General features: G+C 41.1%; 1 protein-coding gene across 4 annotated transcripts in view; it reads left to right on the top strand.

Moving 5' to 3' along the window:
* Positions 1-16699, top strand: part of LOC137802097 (disks large homolog 4-like) — a 58153-nt gene that overhangs the window by 6016 nt on the left and 35438 nt on the right. Inside the window, exon 1 of one of the 4 annotated variants that reach the window (XM_068599680.1) lies at positions 3065-3347. The exons of 1 other annotated variant lie outside the window; for it this stretch is intronic. In XM_068599680.1, the coding sequence (XP_068455781.1) occupies positions 3306-3347 (42 nt within the window). In that variant the 5' untranslated portion in view covers positions 3065-3305. Of the gene's footprint in view, positions 1-3064; positions 3348-13216; positions 13577-16699 lie in introns of those variants that run through there. 2 more of the 4 variants (XM_068599679.1, XM_068599678.1) reach the window with 2 other exon arrangements.

Consider the following 16699-nt stretch of genomic DNA (forward strand, 5'->3'; position numbering starts at 1 on the left):
AGCTCTTGCATTAGCCTTGCAAATGGGATCAAGTTTTTCTTACAGTGGTGTGATTATATTTTTCAATACAGCACATGATGACACCTTGTGGCATGTTATTAAACTACAGCACAGGAGTCCACGACAATCTGGTTGAGGGAAACTGTCAAATGAGAGCTCCTTGTGTCCACGCACACAGCTGGATGTGCGGACGCCACATCATGGCTATACATTATGTGTGCTAGAGTGCATACATGGTTTGCATCCACTGAGGTCAAGGCCTTGCATTTTTTTCCTCATAATTAATCGGAAATTGTTGGATCCTGTATCCGTTATTCATGAGCGGTCCCTTGTCACAGATGTTCTCATATGAAAATAAGGTCATGGATTCAGAGGCTTTCAACCTCCTGTTTGGCGAAGAGCAGAAGACGGGCCGGAGTACCAGTCATATTGGGAATATATCCTTCTCATGCTCGCCGCCTACACGTGTGGCTTTCGTACTGACAGAAGAAAAAGTGAACAGTTCAATGAAAAACCTGACGTGAGCGTATGACAGCGAGAGTTCAAACACATGACGCGCTCACACTCCACACAGTAATGTACAAGCACACATTATTTGTGCGATTTGTTTGTCTCTGGCTTTTTGTATCTTCGTGTTCCTCTTATAGGTGATGTCAGTTGCCTAGCAACCGAGCAATCAGGCCCCGATTGTTGCCATGACAACATGGCAGGGGTATCATCATGGAGAGAATAGAGATGAAAGGAGGAAGGGAGGGAGAGAAGAGAGGGAAAGAGAGATAGGGAGAGCGAGAGAGAGAGAGAGCCCTGCCATTGAAGGGTGCTGATAATGTGAAGCCCACAGTGTGCAGGTAGGAGGATGACCTCTGTGTAGGCGGCAGCAGAGAAGGCTCATGAATGCGGAGAATAGAAAATTAATGTTTGGTTTTATGCGGCTGGATCCGCGGGTTGCACAGCGTTTGACACTGTTCTAACAGCACGGGCTTCATTCCAGATGGAAATGTCACGATGTGCTCCAGTTGTCTTTAGTCACAGACAGTGAGGCTGATGCAGAAGCCGCAGCTCAGTGTGTCGCTGAGGTCCAGAGGGCTTTGGGCCTAACCTCCGCAGGTGTCATAACCCATCCATCACCCGACAGAAGTCCACTGTAAAACAGCCCAATGGGGTCATGGTGCATTTACTCTGTTTATTCCCTGGCTCAACTCTGCTTCACCCTTAATACAGCCATGGAGTAGAAAGAATCAGGGCCTGAGAGAGCGAGAGCACAAACTACGCACAATCACACTCGTCATGTTGCAACTACGCGACTGTGAACGAGAGAAGACGCAGATTTATATTTAGTGTCAGAATACTAACTACATTGAATAGATGAGAGGCGTGGACAAATCAAATGTACAGATTGATCAAGTGTCTCTACACTAACGAGTCCACTCGCTGAACAGTGAAAGAAGACAAAAAAAACATGCACTTTAAGAGATGCTTTGATTCCTCAACCATTATAGAAAGGTTAGCATCCTTGTATGTTGTAAAAAGACTTGTATTTGTCCCCCAAAAAATACTCTGAATACTCTTTTTGACATTTGGCATCAACACTTCATGGACTTATGCCGTCCAGTCAGGAAATATTTTGTTTGGCTCTTTTGGATAAAGAGTTACCATAAAACAACAAATAGCCTATAGTCATAATTACATGTGTCATTGTGATGAGGCCACAGGAATACAATTAGTACATATTATCACAATATGTAGTAGAAGATTAACATTGGATATCCTTAATTGGTGTTTAGTCAAATGAATCAACTACTTCTGTCAGACTGATGTGCCCTGGCAAGGTGAAGAAGTGCAATATAAAACATACATGAAAGATTAATTTAGTATGGCTAATCTATGATAACCTTTAGAATGTTTGATCTTCATTTGACATACAGTACGAGTAATTGATACTTTACCCTAAGCCTGGAGATTAAAATGTTATTAAAATATCTATTCATGTTCTTTAATTTCCTAAATCAAGTGAGGAAATGTTTTTCATTCCCAGATCCACTTTGTTTGAAACAATCCAATAGGCAACCTTGTTGCAGAAGAAAACCATGAAGAGCTAACGTTATTACTGAGCGGCAGTTTAAAAAAAATCATACCAAGGACAATTTTGTTCACATAAAGAGAAACTATTTGGTGCTAAAAAAAAAAAGAATTACAGTTTACAAAACGTGAGGGTCCAAAATATAAGAAGGAGGCGTAAATAGCGTTCTATTTAGTGAAGAGCTTGGACTAATTTCAAAGGATTTAGGACTCAGGACTTGAGGTCAAATACTTGTGACTTGCAAAACAATAACTTGGTCCCCATCCAATGAGATATGACATTAAAACAAGAAATTGGGCCCTTCTTCTCCAATGGGCAACGTCCTTGTAAATTCCACCAAACAGATTTCTTTTTTTCCAGAATATGACAAAATATTGATACATTTATCTGCACACCTTCCCAAAGTTCATCAAATTCAAGTTTTGCCAGACACAGGCATTCAATTTACAATTAAAAATAAAACTGAGAGAATCCTTGCGTTTATGAAATGGATCCAGCAAATGTTCGCCTGAAAGATGACGAGCAATTATTGATTATCAAAATTGACGGGTCCATAATGGAGTACGTTTAATGAATATGGCCGATAACGTGTATTCACATCTTCACAAGTAAGCAGTAGATGATGGCAATGAAGTGAATCTACACCTCACAAATACACATGGCGGCTACAGTTAAAACACAAGCTGCAAACAGATAAATATGTAATTATATAATGGTTGCATAACAGAGATATCTGTGTCAAAATTGTTCTCATTTTAAATCATCCTCGTGACATTCAGCCTTTACTCGATGTGTGTGTCAAAGAGGGAGCAAAGAGCAGCGTTGATGGAAACCCACCTCCGTGTTTACTTCATATAAAAAGCGAAGAAAAATAATATAGAAGCTTCACTCTCCGTCTCTACGTCTCCTTCTCTCCCCTCCCTCACTCACCAGCAGTGACAAACATATTTTATGAGTCACGGCTGGAGCCGGCTGCCAGTCCTCTCTATTCAGACCCTTGCCTTTACCATCAAGATACGTCCAACACCAACAACTCTGGCTTCCAGGAAAACTCCCTCTCCTCGTCTGCTACGACACCCCCCCTTCCCCTTCCCTCTCTCCCCCTCCCTCTTTTTTATTTCCCCTTACCCTTCCCCAGTCTCCCATCTCTCTCTCTCTTTCTCCCCATCCCTCTCCTCCTCTACTGCGGGTGTCTGGGAGGCTGTTTATCCTCTGTCTCTCGCTCATGAAGGGCCGCACTAAGCTCCCTTCCCTCTGCCCGTGTGTGGTAGGTAAATTCACCTCTCCGGTCGTGTCGTTCTTCTCCTTCCATCTCGCTGTTGCTGCCTCTGTTTTGCATGTTAGCTTTAAAGTCTGCTAGTCGTTGTGGCAGGCTTAGGGGAGGTCTGCTTCTACATCTATGCAGATTGCATCGAACATGCTCGAAATCTCCTAAATATGTGTATGAGGAATTTTTTGCTCTCCTTCTGCGTGTGTTCTGGTTAGGTTTATTCATGCACTTTGGGTATTACGTATGAACGTGGCCTGGCACATGTGGGTGTGAATGTGCGAGCATGTTTCGACACGCAGTAGGAGTAAAACTCCTGCAGACTTGTTGATTAAAGCAGCATTATAAAGATTTGTGTATGCAATGTTTTCATTCTCTGTTTGGAGAAGTTGTGTCTGTGTTTATTTAAATATGATTGAGATTTGTGTGTACCTCTATCCTTGTAAGGACACAAGGACACAAGCACAGTGCTGTAAGATAAGGACAATCGTCCAGTTGACAAAAAAATGTACGTCACTTACAAAGAGGTTGTGTCATTTTTAGGGCTAAAGGCTTCGGATCAACATCAGGGTTAGGGATATAGATTAGGGTGAGGGGTGAGAGAACGTCCAGGGCAATAACATAAAGTTGACGTGTGTGTGTGTGTGTGTTTGTGTGTGTGTGTGTGTGTGTGTGTGTGTGTGTGTGTGTGTGTGGGGGGGGGGGGTCTAAAAATGCTTTGCACTGGTTATTATCAATGTTAAAGTTGTTATTGCAAATGCAAACATGAAAATATGAGCCTTCATTTTCAGTTTGAATCGCAGTTCAGTTCATTGTGCAACAGATTGTGATTGTGCAATAGATTTTGTAAATTGACTGTGAGTACACAATGCAGTCAATAATGTATAGGTCATTGACACAATTGTGTTGTTTTGCCTCTGTGCGGCGGCATTTGTCTTTAATTTAAGGGTCTTTGGGACCCTCTCACGTAGAAAACAGCTATATAGCGCAACTGGAGGTCTAAAACGCCACAAGGAACCTTACAAAAGCAAGAATGCACTTTTGACTTTGGCAACTGTGAACAACCTGCTTGAGACGCGAAGACCACGTGTAGTGGAACTGGAAGTTTGGCGAAAAAAACCCAGAACAGATCAAGAAGACAGCTCAGGATGTGTCAGGTATCAGAGACAACCATCAGAACAAGACAACACCTGTAAAACCGGCACAGGTTCACCACAAGATGCAAAATTCAGAAAGGCCCAGCTTCAATTACAGCATGGAGTGCTCCAGAAAACCTGCAGCGATACGGACAGAGATCGACCTGTACCAGAGCGATGGAAAGATCATAGTGTGGAAACAATAGAAGCGGCTCATAATCCAAGGCATGCCACCTCATTTGTCAAACATAGTGGAGGTGATGTAACGGTCCAGTGGAGTCATCTCACTTGAGTTCATTGATAATTTCATCTCTGACGGCAGCAGCCAGCAGGGTGAATATGGAAGTATACAGAAAACAGTGCTCAGACTCAAATGAATGCAGAACTCATTGCACAATAGGTTATCCACAGAGAATTGATTCTTAACCTTCAGCCAAAGCAACACAGGAGATGTTTTAGCTAGCCGAGGTTCAACTAAACATGTGTATAGTTTCGAGAGGACCACTGACGACAAAAAAAAAACAAAAAACATACAAGTAGGAAGTGAAGATGGCTGCAATGGATTGCCAGGGCATCAACAGGGAAGATACCCAGAGTCAGTTGAGGTCTGTGGGCCGCACCCTTCAAACTACACTAGTTAAGCTACATTATCTCTGATAACAGGGGGACACTGCAGGGCTGTATCTCCTACTTAGTTCATCTTATGTAAACCCCTGATTTGATAGCTAAGAGTCTGCGGTTTAACCTCAGAGTGACTTCAAGGACACATGATATTCCAATAGTCTGACTCGACTAGTTCAGCCATGGTGCCAGAACAGATAATACATTTGATTTGTTCGGTTTTATGCACCCATTGTCTTCCGTTTGTCCTTTGTTTCAACATCTTGCTATTCTGTTGCCATGAAAAGCTTTCAAATTTGATGGGCCATGTGATTGGCTGAGAGTCTTATTTTTATCTCTTACTGCTATACCTGATCAGATAATAGGATGCTGTCTGTGTTGTCATGCGTCCTAATGCTGACATGGAGTCCTGCATCACAATGTAGTTTAAAGTTTGTTTTTTGTTGAACACACATTTAAAAAAAACAGATCATTCCAGTTAGTTATCAATTCAAAAAGAAGCAATGCCTCTTATTGTGTGGTTCTCATCCTCTTTTTTATAATTGTGGTAAGAGCCTATATTCAACCAAACATTGCCTTACCAGTCAGCATGCTGGGTAATTATGGTAAGCTGGTAATTACTAAGTGCTCTTAAGTTACTGCTAGATGGGTCAACTAAGGAAATGCAGTTATCGTCTTCCTTTTGTGAGTGGTGCTTCCTCCAGTTTCAAAACCTTTAATTACACACACTAGTTTTCAATTTTGGCAGAATTTGAGGTAAACAGTGTGAACCAGAGGTCACATGACCCCTCCCTTTGAGGTGGGAGTGGTGGGTATCTGGAGCATAGATACTGCCAGTTAGCTTTACTTGTTGGCACCTGGTGGCTCTGCTTTTCATCATCTTGGCTACAAGCGATGCCGTGACTGACCAGACTGGCACCCTGCTGTGCTCGCTACATGCCGAGCCAAATCAGTGGTGGTTTGAGCCTCTTTGTTGCATTCCATCAGAGGTGGGTCCAAAGAAAAAAATACTTTTACTCTGTTAAAAGGTTGAGGGAATTTCCAAATTTGAGAAGCCACTCACAGCGAGGTGCAGATCCGTATGAGCTTCAGTGGGAGTGCATTGTAATTAAAAGATGTCACACAACTCTTCTCCAACACAGAGCTTTATTCACCAAATGGGTTTGGCTAACTTGCCTTCATTAACTTCAGAGTTTTACTTTACAGTTGTCCAGTCAACACCAGAGAAGTAGACAAATCGAATGTAATACTTAATTCATTCCTATCGTACTGACCATTCATCAAAAAGGTTAAATGTTGTAAATAGAACTGTAATTTTGTGATTACTGGTTCATAAGGATGCAAGAAGCATCATGTTTTTTTTTAAATATTTCAGCCTAAAGTTGGGGGTTATCACCCTTACACACATATAATGTAATGATTAGAAATCTAATGCCTACTTCCTGTCTGTGGTCATGATAGATTACCTACACAATCCCACAATGCAAATTTCATGTCTAATTATAGACTGAGCTTTAGTGATGCCCCCAAGTCAAATAAACAGAATAGTTCGGTTGGTAATAGAAAACATGCCAAAGGCTTTTCATCCCTATAAAGTGATTCTATAATGTGTTCCTTTAAAAAAACATTTGAAACAAAGAAGTGTGTGTGTGTGTGTGTGTTTGTGTGTGTGAACACCAAGGTACTCGTTATTACATTTGGCAAGGTAAAGCAGCGTATGGTTGCTCGCAATCAGACACAAGACATCAGTGAGCATTGACAAAATAGTGCCCAAATTAAAGTGTTTAAATGAAAATAGGAATAAAGGAGTTAAAGTAAAACATAGTACGCATTTTCAACTCTATGTTCTACCAAAAACATGAGTTCTCGTGAATCCTTCCCTCCTCTAATCATTCTGCTGTATTTGACGATGTGGTTTTCATTGCTGATGAACCGAGGTGTTTAACAATATAAAATACATACATAAACTATACACAATGCAAATGAAATGAGACTCATTTTGAAGACACTTCTTAAGTCAAATAGTGAGTATACATCATATTATGGCAAAACAGCAATGTGGTAGCATGTGCCATCGATAGAAAGGATGGAGAGGCACATGGGGGCAGCTTGAGCTGAGAGAAAGCTTTTCAGCTTGTAGGTGGTTCTGGTTTACAATAGACTGATTTTAGCTGGCAGTCAGTAGTGAACGCTCTTCCACATTTTTTTTCTCAACATACATGTATAAGTCTCAGATGGAGGACAGCTGGCAGAGATTTGTCTCAGTTCTGTTGTCTTCAGTGTGGGAGGAGGCACAGCACAACCAGACCATGATACAGGGAGTGAGATGATGCTGTATAGAATTAGACCAGCAGTTGAGGTGAAACATTCTTCCCTTGTCAGAGGAAGAAGATCATCAGTTTGGCTTTCATGATTATGGTGTAGATGCTCTCATCCCAGTCAGAGGGTGGTGCAGATAATTATCCCCAAGAGCACAATTTAACCATTTAATAACGGTCTCAAAGGATGTCTGCAGCTACCAAACGGAGAAAAACAAGTGTATTCCCGGGCTAATCGATTATTTTGGGGCGCTTTGGAAGTGTGTTGAAGGTGTAAGCACACCATGCTTCATCCGAATCAGAATCTGAACCATGTATTGCCATTCATGCTTTCACATACATTTAACATTTAGACAATAAACATTTAACAGTAAACAGAGTGCAATCATATTCATAATTAAATCTAAAAATCTAAATCTACAGTAGAATACATTAAATAGAAAATAGAAAATTAAAGTTAAAATACTTTTAGAGTTCAAATAAAGTGCACGGTCAGCGGTACTTCAAGGTGGGATGTAAGTGGTATGTAAAGGTGACAAGTGTAAAGTAAAGTGGCAAAGTTTATTTAAATATGAGTTGTGGAGGGATGTGCAGGGGAGTGAACGGTCATGCATAAAGTATTGCTCCAAGTCATCACTGTTGGTGATGACTCCATTCTGGCATGTTAAATTTACACAGCTGGGTGGTTTTGCAAGAGACATAAGCAGGAATATCAGATGTGAAAAATTACAGTTTGCCTGTTGAGCGACCTTTGAGTGCTGCTGTTGCACCTGCAGCTGCGGTGAGGCGAGGCGCTGCCACAGGGTGTGCAGGTTTTGGGTACAACGATGTTTTATTTTTTTTTCACTAGGAAGAATGAATCCCCGTGCTATGTGGAGTGTAAGTGTTTTATGGGTGCTCATAAAGTCCCACACTTTCACTGACATTATGCAGAGTAAATTTAATTGGTTCCGATACAATTTAGTTTACTGACACTCCTCTCTATTTTACGTCTCGTTTTTGCTGACCGTTTCCTTTTTGAAGTGACAGCGTTGTGCAGCGGGACGAGGTGAAATCAAATATTCAAGCCGAGAAAACTCAGATAAAGCAGGTTCTGTGTAGGTGTAAATACTACAATCTCACCTTGGGTGTTTTCCTAGGCGGTAGAGCTGAGGCAGTCTCAGAGCCTCGGGAGATTCCCAGTTGTGTTTGCACTTGAGTTAGACTATTTCAGTGTCAAAGCTACTGCGTGCTGGGGTGTTATGGAAGGCTGAAGACTGGATGTGTGTTGTATCATTGGAATCTATATTTTTTCCCACCAAATTTAGGTTAGGTTAGGTACCCGTCTTTAGGAGAGTAGGTATATGTCAGTAAATGCAATGTGTAAAATGTAATTCTCCTTAGGGTTGTCTACAGTGTGGTCTTACCTGGATGTAGCTATCGGACTCACACAAATGAAATAAGGAAGACCATTTTGAGTGTAGTTTGAATGTGCTGCACTCGAAACAGACACATCGTTTCTACATTGCAGAGAGTTCAAGCAGCGCAAAGAACTGTCCTTAAATGACGTGTGTGTTTATTTGTTCCTTTATTATTACTGTCAGAGTTGGGATGAATCATTGTGAAGAGACATTGGAGGATGTGCAGAAAAAGGGCTTTGTGATAAATAATGTTAAAAATACAAGGTTAACACTAGTCTAATAAGATCATGTTGTAGTTCAGTTGTAATGGGCACAACGGAACAATATACATTTGCATATTTGGGGGAAAAGTAGTAACAGCTTTATCGTCATTGGGCAGATGGACTTATATTTAGTCTATTAGGTAAAAACAACACAAAAATAATATGAAAGCGTGAATTTAAAACATGTATTTCCCCACAGACGTCTAAAAAATGAACTGAGCTAATCTAAAATCATTGACATACAGAGAAAGGCAACAATGCATTTGTCTTACGTCTTACTCTAGACTATATATATATATATATATATATATATATATATATATATATATATATATATATATATATATATATATATATATATATATATATATATATATATAAATGTTTAGTATGGCACATCTGGCTCAGCCTACAGTGTTTTAGGCTTAGCACCATTTTCTGGCACTCAAAAGCTCCGTGAGCTTCTATAACAGCCAGTTGTGAATAACGCCAGCACGAGCAGCTTGCTCCTCGAGTCACAGCGCTTCTTAATATTCTCTGTGAATTTGAGAAAACACTGGCACGTGTCATGGCATGTGACGCATGTCGTAGTAGCGTGACGGTACTGCCTTTGTGTGCACAATCACCTGTGACAGAAGCACTCATCTTACGGACACGGTGACCACAAGGCTGCCGCAGGAAAGTGAACTATTTGTTAGGGATCTGCCACCCCCTGCAGATGTTGTCATGGAAACACTGGCACTTTTGGGATTCTCTCTCTCTCTCTCTCTCTCTCTCTCTCTCTCTCTCTCTCTCTCTCTCTCTCTCTCTCTCACACACACACACACACACACACACACACACACGCTCACACACAATGCAGCATTAGGATGTTATTGCTATCCTCAACACTGGAACATCACAGATCTGGTCTCCATGCGACTCCCACGCTTACATAATACTGTAGTGGAAATGGGAGAAGCCATTTACAGTACATGATCACCATGGAAATGATGCTGTATCAATGATTATGACATAGTTACATACAGATTAGAGTATTGCTCTCCTGACAATTCTGCTGGTATCAAAATGAATCTTTTTAACTGTATAAAGACACATTATGCTGTTACCAGACAATCAAATTGATTGGTCCAACAGACGGAGGGGTTATTCTAATTTGTATTTTAAGCCTTTCAATGACATGTCTGTGAAAACTGTGTTCCTGTGAAACCACTGAGAGGCGGCTAACATGACTTGACGTCCCCTCTTCTCTTGACGTTCTTATACATGTCAGAGCCTGGTGCACTGAGAAATAAAAATGTTTGTGTTCCTTTTTTTCCCGTTTCTGTCAACTATTATTTTATGTCAAAGAAGAATCAGATGCATACTGTATAGTTATTACTGTAGCAAAAGAGAGGTACAATTGCAGCTTTCCCATCATTTTCAACATTATCTCCAAACTTAAATGGCGATTGATTATTAATTTAATTCAAAATATTCACAGATTTTCACACATCTTTCTTCTCTTGACGACCTCCATTTTAAAAGGGATTTTCTTGTTTGTATAAGCGTCTCACAATGTGGCAAATTGTCGATTAAATGATGGGATATTGCTCCTATTTTAGATCATGCCTTAGGAACTTGTACCAAAAGCTCAGTCGGTTACTTTCAGAGTGGAGTTTGGGATAAGGAGCGCAAACTAAAAAACTGTGTGGGCAAAGAATGTATGATTTTGAAGAGGTAGTCTCGTAGAAATGGATAACATAAGATGGAATCTCTTAATAATAATACAATCTATTTCTGTGGGTGGCCTACTGCAAATCTGTTACTCACTAATGGATTATTTCACAAGGTATAGCCAATGCCAGAGTCAATGCTGCAATCAAGGACAGGCTTTTTCTTTTTTATGAAGCAATATCCATGGAAACTGTTGTAGCCATGAAAAGTCTTCTTATGTGACGAGTCAAAGTATAAAGTTAGACTGTGAGGAATAGCAACGTCATGCATCGCGAGAATAAAGAAGAGTGTGAACAAGGCCATGCCCACACACTGAAACACACAACACCTCTTGCTATTATGTGATCAGGACTGAGGGTTATCTCGCCGCATATGACGCTCACATCATTGTTCTGCAACTCACAATGTCGTACTGGTTGCTTTCTTACGCAGTTCTATATTGGTTAGTGATTTATTGACTGCTTTCTCTTTTCTTTGACTTAACTATGAAGAATATCTTTCCTGACAAAGGGGCACCTTACGTTGTGTTCAATCCATGACCTCCCACTGTAGGCCGGTGATAATCCTGCTGATGTATTTAACACATAGTAGATTTCCCAGGATATCCCCATCTCTCTGGGAGGATTTTTTTTCTTCTTCCTTTTTTTAACCATCGGCAGCACACTGGTGTGTTTGGAACGGTTTGTGTGTCTTCGATTTAACGCTGACGTCACCCGGGAGCGTTGAGCCCTGCGCCGCAGTCGGTCCTGAGATGAATGCACAATATTTAAATCGAGCCTACCTGGTTCTCTCACTCCACCCTGTGGGCTCAACATGTCAGCACAACCACACACAGGGGTGGAGAGGAATAAAACACAAATGAAAACTAAATGAGACGTTTATCCTGTGAGGGAAAAGAACTGTTATGATAAAATTACTGTATTTAAAAAAGAAAAAAGCAAGGAAGTTACTTGCTATTGATGTTCCTTCTTGGTCCTTTTTTACAATGTTGTTTTATAACTTTATTATCTTTCTTTCAAAAACACTATTTAACAACTTTATTTCTTTAAAATGATCAGACAATAAATATATGGGGGTTTAACTTCGGTGGTGAGACAATTTCTATTAGTATGTCTTCAATGAGACCAAACATTTTACAGGAACATTTAAGTCGCGTTTGACAGTCACTCATCAGTTATTGTGATCATTTTAATTGTTTTGTGAGCCATATCAGCTCTATGAGTAAAAGAAATAAACTTTCAGCTGTCAATTGTCTGTTACAAATAACTGTTACTGCTCAAAACAATGAAAAATGATGTTAAAAAGTTTAACACTGGAATTTGAACTCATCAAATTATATCTCTAAAATAGTTTGTCTTTATTTAAACTTCTTTGACAGTCAGTGGCACTGCTTTTACCTGAATTGCCTGTTGAACTGTCAAATCAATGCTGTACACCAGCGGTTCTCAACCTTTTTTCAATGATGTACCCCCTGTAGAATATATTTACCCTTTTACACCCTTTAAGTGCAAAGCACTTAACACACAGCACTGTGCCATTAGTGACTGATTTAACATAGAATATAAATGAAGTTACACGAGTTACATATTTATTAAATAACAATTTTTAAAGGGTTTTTTGAATGGTTGTTGTTTAATCTTGTTTTTTTTACACCACATATCCCCTGGAGTCATACCCTCAGGGGTACACATACCCCCATTTGAGAAACACTGCTCTCCACTGTGATTTTGGGAGATTAGCCAAGTGAACAAATCAAAAATAGTAAGAGTGGGTTTGTTTGCATGCATATCACAGCACATCATGCCTCTACATTTGTTGTGGATACATTCACGGTATACATGAGAAAGGCGTATTTAGGCTCATTTTGCAAGATGACAGACACACACACACACACACACATCGTGAATAGCCTTGAGCAGGTGTGTTGAGAGAATGACGCGCATAACCAGCAAGTACATGTTGGATCTATCGAGTCCTGTCCACGTGATTTGAAGCGTTTCAGCACCTTAGACAGCTCTTCGAGCACTTTACTAAAGATCCAACAGGGGCCGCAGTAATCACACTGTAACATGTGGCGGTGGAGCAAGCTGCTTGATGTGGCCATTTAATATTTCCCAGCTTACACTGGCTCGACGTGAGCGTGTGTTTGTGTGTTACTTTGCTATTACTACAAACATTATTTGCACGCTGCCGCTGGGCAAATTAGATACAGCGTTGCTCTCTGTGCAGTGCCTTCACGGCTCCCCCTCCAGCTGCGCATTGAGTACAAACTTTACGGTCAATCAAATACAGAGAGAGCAAGAGAGCGAGAGAGAGAGCGAGAGAGAGAGAGAGAGAGAGAGAGAGAGAGAGAGAGAGAGAGAGAGAGAGAGAGAGAGAGAGACGAGTACACATCATGGATGCTGCTGCCAGTGTTAAACCTACAGCGACCGTGTAACGACTGACCGACGCCTTAAACGTGTCAAACATGGATGATCACGAAGTTGCAAACAAACATTGGACCCGAACACCGCCGCAGTCAACCGGGAAGCCCGCCTGTTAACCGGGCATCACCCGCCCCCTCCCCAGTGAGCTGCCGCGGCTCTCTAACTGTACCGTGGCTCTCTGATTGCGTGGCGGCGGACCGACGAGCTGTGGTCCGCGCGGTCTGTCTTGGTGTGAGGCTTTGGACTGATGTCTCTGCCTGTCAGGAATTTAAAGTGTCTCTCGCCGGTCATGTGCCAGTGTAAGGTCATCTGCAGCAACCGGACCCTCTCCCTCATGTTCGGGTGCAAGGTAAGCCTGGGGTGCGAGCAGCCGATGGTTGCAGCAGCGACTGTTGTCGAGATCACACAATGTGGGCTGTTAGTTTGTATAAATGTGTGACAAACATTTTTTTTTTTTATTTAAAAAAAGGCCTTTGTAAGAAATAGCGCGATTGGGTTTGAGCCAGTTGTGGCTCATTTGAGCCGCGCTTTTCTCATTACACAGCCACTAAGGTAATTAGTACAAGGATCACACTCACCTACGGCTATCTCTAATGTCCATATGCTTCCGGATACTATTCACACCATACCTTTATATCACCGCGTGGTCGCCTTTTTTTCATGCTCGTAGATGGCCGATTTCCAGACGACAGCATCTTTGGCATGCATGGTTGCGTTTGGTGTTAGCTGTATTTGTGTTGTTGTTTTGTTCTCACTTCACATGTTTGATTATATTAATTGAATGAAACATCAATCTCTATCAGATGTCTACTCCTTGTCGTTCAGGGCAGGTCACGTGAGGTTGGAGCATATACGCTCACCCTGCTGATCGCTTCACATTTAGCTTTGCATCCCAGCAAAGCAAACTGCACGGGATGTGCTTTTGACCTTGGGAATTGCACTTTATTGCTCAGGGCCACTTACATATCATTCATCATCAGAGAAACTGTACACCACAAGAGAGGCTTGAAATCAGGTAACATGAACAGTGCCCCGACTGTTTTCTTTAACTCACTGATGAATTCAAGCCAGGCTGCTTATTCACAGCAGGAAAAAAAAGAAGCTAATAATTAGCTGTGCTCACAGTATGACTTCATCCTCATTGTAAACGTCTTTTTATGTCCAAAAAGAGAGCATTCATTCACTGATTGTCCATAACCAGATGCCCCTCCCACACAGCGTCAGGTGTTTCCATGTATGGCAGCCAGCTCAGAGTTTCCCTCCACATGGCATAGTCTGTTGGCATTTTGAAGCCAAATCTGACTACACTGCTCCGCTCTGTCCATCTTTGTCCTGATGCTTGCCAAAAGGGGAGTGTACATGCGTACAGAGCTTTAGATAATTGGTTTGTTGATTAAGTTTAACAAACTGATTTGGTTTGTCTTATGAGTATATTTGATATGATAGGCGGATATTTTTAATTAATTAATTGTGATTATTTTTACAATTAGTCTGGTAGACAAGAACCATTTCTATATTTGTGAGACACCGCTGGGTAAATTATTGTGGGTGTTTGCTTTCTGGGTTCATGAAAAGGAGGTCCTGCTGTGCTCAGTGTTGAGTTTTACTAGCACAGATAATCCCCATGTGTCCCCTCTGCCTCACTCCCTGCTGGCTCATATCTTCCTCTGTATCTCCAGCTGAGCCTCCACGCCTTCCTTGTGGAAAAAAATATTAAAATCATCCTCCCACAAGTTGCCTCCACAGTCATCATGGGCATCTAGTGAAATGCGGCTCCACAGCAAACATCTAGCCTGTAATAAAAGATGAAACATGTGATTAACTACTCATTTATAATGGATTGTGCTTGGTTTGCAGTAATGCTGGTTATAGCATAACATATCTGGCGTATAATAGTTCAGCTCATCTAAACCACACGCTACAAGCATTGAATCTTTTAAAAAAAGTAAACCATTATTCTATATTGGCATATTTAAATCATTCTAAGATACACATGCTAATCATCCCATCATTCAAGATTATCCTCTTGTTATTTTATCAGCTTGTTAACACAGACATTTATCAAGTGCCATAGTATCACCCATTCAAAACGTGTCCACATACCTGCTCGGTACATATTTCCAGCAGGTTCGGTGAACTCCAAACAGCTTGGATCCAGTCTGTCGCGTGGTGGGTTGTCATCGGTGGGATTTCATTTGGCCAGATCTTTTGGGATGTAAAGTAGGAATATGCCATCCTGTCACTTTTTATATTTACATTTCCAGCTCCATCTTTCAGTTTTCATCCCCAACATCCTCCAGGACTGCTGTCTGTTAAACATCTATGTGACAATAGCTATCACATTTCCCAAGGTGATGTTCCAAGGTTATTTGATGGCATAGCCATTGTTACTAAACAAGGCCCAGCACACAGCCTTTCAGTCATCTTCAATTCAGAATTGTAATTAAAAGGCTATTTATGTGGTTGGAAGCGTTCAGCAGTGCTTTAATATCCTCTTTCATGCTTAATGCTCATTGATGGCCTAACATTTAATCTTGACGTACAGTACTGCCTCATTGGAGTCTCTCTTTACGCTACAATTCAGCACAGTGCTTATGTAGAAGGCCACACAATGTAAACTAGCCAAAGGACAGAGTTTAAATGGAAACTGACTATTAATGTAATGAATGATTCACGACACAGGGATCAGTGTGCCTTCATCTCAATATCAAGATCGATGATCACCTCAACCTAAGAATCGATTCTCAGACGTCTTAACTGGAAAATGGACAGGAAGACAAGCTGCTCTCACTCATTACCAGCGGATCAATCAAATGATCAAGAGTAATGCTGTGATAAATATCAGCAGATGATATCAAAGAAGTGCTCTGCAATGTGTGGTGACTGTTCCCGTACGTTAGGCGCACCATGGTTTCACATGTCACATCTGTACTGTAACTGTTTTCATAGCTTTGCAAAACACATATTTCCTCTTATGGATTTGATCTATTTCATCCTGCTGTTTGTGTCGTCTTCCTTTGCGAGCAATGAGCCTCAGCTCTCACAGTAAGCTTGGGGAGATGCAGAACAACAATGTGCAGCAGCAGATATTAGCTAATGCTCTGTTCAGGTCTTAGTTTGGAGCATTCAGGGTCGCCTCTACTCTGCTAACTTGCTCTTCTCAGCTTATCTGCTATCTAATACTGCAGCTGGTGTTGTGTGAGCAATGGATGTGCAGGTTGTAGGAGGAAGTAGCGCACTCGCAGTATAAACACCAGCGCTTCAAAAAACAGAACCTAAATGTATCTTTCCATAAAAGCAATGCAAAAAAGAATCATACCAGCAACCCAACAATGTTTTTCTCATACAAATAAACAGCACGGATTTTCTACAAGGAACTCGATTATTTAAAAAATATTATCCCTCACAAAAATGTCTAAAACATCAAAATTGAATGTGCATATTATTGCAAGATGGGTTGACTAGTTACATG

This window comes from Clinocottus analis, unplaced genomic scaffold (genome assembly GCF_023055335.1).
Source record: "Clinocottus analis isolate CAN_PGR_092001 unplaced genomic scaffold, fCliAna1.0.p SCAF_5, whole genome shotgun sequence".
Lineage (NCBI taxonomy): Eukaryota > Metazoa > Chordata > Actinopteri > Perciformes > Cottidae > Clinocottus > Clinocottus analis.